We start from the raw sequence: 5,901 nt of genomic DNA on the forward strand, positions 1-5,901 counted from the left end.
CTTGCGGCTAATGGATACATGTAAGAAATACTACTGTTCTCAAAGTGTCTTTTTAATAAGAAAGTTTGTTGAGCCAACTGTTTCCTTTTTTTATATAAACCATACAAACACAAATAATTTCATAGGCTTCACTTACATGTTTCTCTAAAGAGTTTCCTGTTTGTTAAAACAGTGTAAGAAGTCTAACATAGTTGAGTAGTCCTACCGTAATCAGATAGTAGGCAAGCACAGAAGAAGAGAGGGGAAACAGAGAAAATTCTTATTCTGCATCTTTCATCCTCCATGAGCCCGAAGCAGCCTGCATCCTCCCTCCCGACGTAGCATCTGTGCAACTTTGCTGTTACGGTAAAAATTCCAGAGAAGCTGGAAGTCATTCCATGAAGGTAAAGCGTACCAGCTTGTGCCAAAGAAAGAAACAAGTTCTCAAATACGTGAAAAGAATATTGGGTGTCCTTTTTCCTGTTCTACTGGGTTAGCGTTACTTCTAGCCCAAATGTACATACCATGTAAATCGTAGGGTTGGTTTTTTTTAAATTCGGTAAGAAACCACTAAGGATTTTCAATTGCAGTTAACAATTTGTCAAATTAATTAATGAATCTTAACAGGGGAAAATGTATCTGGAAGTTATGCTAAGTCTCCTTATTAGACATAGAAAAATAATGAGGGTTGCTTGTATGGTGCTTTGATGTAGATTAAATTCTATGCGTATTCAACAAAATGAATTTGTTGTAGAGTACACACAGAATTCCCTTTAATCCTTTCTCAGTATTATTTCATGGGCATAAAATGTTTTCATTTTTCTTGCAGAGCCATCTGCCCAGATTTTTTTGTGGGGCAAGAAGCTTGGAAACCTTCTAATGACTGGGCATCTTTCGATGACTGGCTGAAAACCCGAAATGCCGGCAAAATAGACAAGTACAACCATTGTTCTTTGTCCAGCGAGTGGACATCCTTCTCCCGTAGGAATTTTTGCCTCAGTAAAGATGCAGGATTAGATCCTAAATTATTAATGGGTCAAATAAAGCTGGATGTCCACAAACAGAAGTTTCATGTAGCTCGTGGGTCAAGCTCATGGGTGTGTGAGGGGTGCTTTTTGGAGAAAAGTACAACTTTGAACAAGAAAAAAAGCGCCCACTGTTTACCTGTGCAGAGAGTAGAAGTGAGATGAATGACTCAAAAGAAAGAACCAGCAAAGGCTAGAAAATGCAGCTTGGTCCTTCCACTGCTCAGTTCCCGCAGGCAGGCACAGCTTCCATGGATTGCAGATAGGGTGCAAACGTAGTCACCAAACACTATTTAACCAGGGAACATTGGTCCTGCTCCCCCTCAGATCCCAGCTAGTTCAAAGCATACTACTTTCCCATTCTTCTAGGTATATTTTTCCCATTTTTATCTGACATGTAGCTTGATTGCATAATGTTACTGCTGATTTTGAAGCAACAATTTCAAATTTACTTCCACAATTTCATAAAATATTTGTCTCCCCAATAAGAGAGAGTTTACCTATAGTCACATTTGTGATAATGGAGTGCTCTTGACTGGCTGTGTCTTTCTTAAACTTTTGTGTTAGCCTAAAAGACAACTATCGCCATTTGTGAAATTAATTGGATTGCTGTTTATAAAATCGCCTTAGGTTCTAGTAACAGCGATCTAGGAAGACTGATTTTCTCCTTTGTCTTCTCCCCTGGAGTTTCTCTTGTATTTTAGAAATAAATAATAGTAAACTAGTGTTGGGGGTTGACCCCAGCCAGCAGCCAAGCACCTACACTGCCACTTACTCACTCCTCCCAAGAGGGACAGGGGGGAGAACAGGAGGAACTGTTCAGCAAGAAAACTCATGGGTTGAGATAAAGGCAGTTTGATAAGTGAAGGAAAGGGAAAAAACAGGAGTGATGCAAAGACAGTCACTGACGGCCTCCCACAAGCAGACTGATGCCCAGCCAGTCTCCGAGCAGCAGCCACTTTGGAGGCCAGGGGAATAGAGCTAGAGCCGTAATTCACTTTCATTTACATGTCTCAGAGAAGTTGATGTCATCGTGAAGTATCTAAGTGAACAATGTGGTGCAAAGAAGATTGGTGTCATTGGGTTTTGCTGGGGTGGAGCAGCAGTACAACACCTGATGCTGAAAAATCCTCATTTAAAGACGGGGGTGTCCCTCTATGGTAAGTCTCAAATACCTATTACGTTCTGAGCAGACATGACCGGTGCAGGAACTTACTCTGTAGGAGTATTACTTACTCTCTAGGAGTATTACTGTAACAAAATTCAGTGCGACATCTTATGGAAGAAGGTGATTTTATTATACAAAATCTTTAAGCAATTTGATTTTGCACACTCACATTTTTGCACTTAATCCTAACCAGCAAGATCTATGTATTCAAGCGGCATGGTCAGGATCGCTTCTGTGCAACATAGCGTACAAAGGACGCCAAATGCCAAGCCCTCACTATCGCTCAGGTTCCTCTTGGCTGGGGATGACAGAATGGTTTCTGGGCACATCTTTAGTATCTTTGAGGAGCCAGAAGTTACTATGAGGTGGACCTTTGCCACAGTATCTTGCTTACCTCGGTCTGCATAAGTCTTAGGACAGGTTGCTGCCCGCTGTCTGGTTTTCATTGTTTGGAAAACCTGGTTGACACATATGTCTGTACTCTATTCCCCTGTTGGACTAACAGGGAAAGACACGGCAGTAGCGATGCGCTGCAACCTTTTTGCTGTCCTTCTGTAAGAGTGCAGGTCTTTTGCCAATGAGTCATCTGGGCTGGGGGCTGCACAGGCTGCAGACCTCCAGGTCATGACATGAATACCTTATTCCTCAATGTCACTCCTGGCAGTGGCCCTTTGTAACTAACATGAACCATTTTTAACTCTCTGTTTTAACCCTTGCGCTCTCAGACTTCCATTCTTAATGCATTTATGCTACTTTTAATATTTTTGTTACAAACCTCTGTACTTCTATATAACCCAGAGCAATTTATATTCATGTGAGGCAAAAGGAAATTGAAGGTATTTTCCCAGAAAGTTTATGGGCACTGTTTCACTGCACTGATTTGCTGATCAGCTGAGTCAATTCAACAATGCTACTTGCTAATTTTTTACTTTCCTGTTGTAGTAACTTCAATAATGAAAAGAGTGGCCAGGGTGGTAGCTAGTTGGTTTTACTCTTACTTAAATTCAAATATATTTGAATAGTCAAAATTACAATATCAGTTTGTTATGAATTTATATCAGTATAAATATATGTACACTGAAATCCTAACCATGTATCTGGAATGATGAATATTTACAATTATCTTAAAAATGGCCACACCAGGCTAGAGGCGAGCAGCTCTGAAGTGTCCATCTTTCACAGGACCCTGTCTCTGACAGTGGTCAGAAGCAGATGCCCAAAGAAAACCACAAGAATGGGGCAAATGTAACAATTCTTCCCTGACTTTTTCAGACAGAGTTAGTCTTTTTAGCTTTAATGACATCCCAAATCATAGGAAGTTCTCACAACAAAAGGGACTTTTAAGCAAAGCGTGTTTAATTCCATTACGAGCAGATCAGCTCTAACTGATCAGGATGTCTTTTATTTTGACTGTATAGCTTTGGTAGTGATTTAACCACTTTAAGTAGCATGACTCATTTTATATGCCTCTCCTTCTTCCCTAGGAGTGATCAGGTTCTTTGAGGGCAGATCCAATTTGCTTCATCCCACCTTCTTCATTTTTGCTGAAAAGGATGACTACATCCCATTGGAGCAGGTGAGTTTCCCATCAGAGATATTTGTCTTTTTAATGCTTTTCATGTTTGTTTTATAATTTGATAATTAATTAAGAGAAAGTAGAAAACTAATTTGCACTTTTCCTCCTCTTTCACTAACTCTTACAGTGGTTCTACACAAATTTATGTTGTTTATCCCCAAATCAAAAAGTTTTACAGTGACACGAAAAAATGTTTTCTGTTTCTGTTGCAAAATATGCATGATTTATATATGATAGTTATTAGGAGGAAAAGGGCAAGAATTTGAAGGAAGACTTCTGCCAAATTTAAGATAGAAGACCCCCTTTAATCATACTGATGGTGCATAAAATCAGCAGAAAGTCCCCACCTGTACCAGTGGCATCACTAGTTGCAGGAGAATTAAAAAATCCTGTGACTATCCTTTTCCTTATCCCACTGTCCTGCAGAGCTTCTCCTTTCTGGTACTCTGTCAACAGCCTTCCTGGGCAGCACGGGTGGAGAACGACTGGAGAAAGACAATTATCTTCCAAGGGGATCAGAGGAAGACATGTTTTCATTGAGTGGTGTTGACTTTAATTTTCCTGCCAAAAGCGTCAGTAGCTTTAAACTGCCGATTTTGTATCTGTGCCTCTCCTCCTTCAATTTCAAATTAATTCAAAATCTTGCCTCCCCCTTTTTTTTTTGGTGAGGTCTATCAGTAGTAACTTGTACAGTGATCACTACGTGCTAACCTTCTCATGACACTGAGCAATAGGTGTTTTTACCTTTACAGGTATTATCACAGTAACCCATATACTTTTTTTGCAGTCACATGCTGTTATTTTACTGGAGAAAAAAGCCCAGTTAAATAAAGAAAGTGTAGTAACAGAAATGCATTTGGGTATAAAATTAGTAGAAGAGAAAACAATGGCAAGGACACACTGTGTCTGTCTCCCAGAAAAGTAAAAAACCAGGACAATTTGAGGACTGTAAATACATACCGTGTTAACTCCGTACTCAGCCAACATGGAACATTCTGTGTTACAGGTCACCCTACTGGAGCAGAAGCTTAAACAAAACTGTAAAGTTGATTATGAAGTTAAAATTTACCCTGGACAGACGCATGGGTTTGTACATCGCAAAAGAGAAGATATCAATCCTCAAGATAAACCTTATATTGAGGAAGGAAGAAAGGATATGATCAACTGGCTGAATAAATATCTTTAGCATAAATAAATACCCATAAAATAAATCAATTGTTATAGGAAATCAGAAAATAATACAGATTACATTGATTAAAATGTTCTTAAAACCATCAAAATATTTTGTAAAACTCTTTTGCAGCAACACTACTTATTTGCACTTATTTTCTAAGTAGATGTTTAGAAATAGCTTTTCAAATGCTGAAAGTTATAAATGTAAAAAAGTTTTTTAAATTTGATCTTGTGTATCTTAAAATAATTAGAATCTCATTTCGGATATTTTCTAGAATCTGAAAGTTTCACTTTTTTATATTAATGTCAATATGATAAAAAATCATTGAAACTCTGCCCACGCTTAAGAAGTGCTCTCCTAAAAGCCATGTTTAGAGTTGTTGAGCTGCGAGATTTTCAGCTCTGAGATTTTCAGCTTTGAAGTAAATATAGTTCTGGTTTGGAAGGCTGGGATGTTTTCTTGGAAACAGAATATCCTATTCAGAATTCATAAAAACAGAGCTACAAGGAGGGAAGGGGAAGGACAAAGGGAAGAAATGTATGCAGACTGAAAGGGGGCTGCAAAAAGTTGGGAACCATGACTGAAGTGAGACTGGAGGAACATGCAGGAGCAGAGAAGAAGGACCTGAACAAGGGGGAAGAGGGTAGGGCGCGAAGAGACTGTGAAGTGCAGGAAGACTCAGAAGAGAAAGAAGAACAAAGTAGGAATAGGAGACTACCATCAGACATACACAGAGCACGGGAAGAAAACACGAGTGGAGACTTCCAATCCCTCTTCTCCTTCCATTTGCAGACCGGTCTAGTAGGGGGAGAGCTCAGGAGGGCAGGAGTTTCTTGTTGGCTGCCACCTTGTTATTTCCTTTAGCATCTTATTATCTACTCCATGTCTATCAACTGACTTCTGGATAATCTGTTTTCATACCTTTCAGGTGTTACCGGTAGCCTAAAAGTGTTACCAGTACCTGCCTTTCTTCCATGGA

General features: G+C 39.4%; 1 protein-coding gene across 1 annotated transcript; it reads left to right on the forward strand.

The window, feature by feature from the left end:
- Positions 1-6: 6 nt before the first annotated feature.
- LOC103915144 (carboxymethylenebutenolidase homolog) lies at positions 7-5,255 on the forward strand (the record flags this gene model as incomplete). The annotated part of the gene is made up of 5 exons (XM_009321907.1): positions 7-20; positions 809-916; positions 2,022-2,164; positions 3,657-3,748; positions 4,755-5,255. Coding segments are annotated over 5 exons (537 nt in total), but the record flags the coding sequence as incomplete, so codon positions are not given.
- Positions 5,256-5,901: the final 646 nt, after the last annotated feature.

This window comes from Pygoscelis adeliae, unplaced genomic scaffold, assembly GCF_000699105.1.
Source record: "Pygoscelis adeliae isolate BGI_AS28 unplaced genomic scaffold, ASM69910v1 Scaffold144, whole genome shotgun sequence".
Taxonomy (NCBI): domain Eukaryota; kingdom Metazoa; phylum Chordata; class Aves; order Sphenisciformes; family Spheniscidae; genus Pygoscelis; species Pygoscelis adeliae.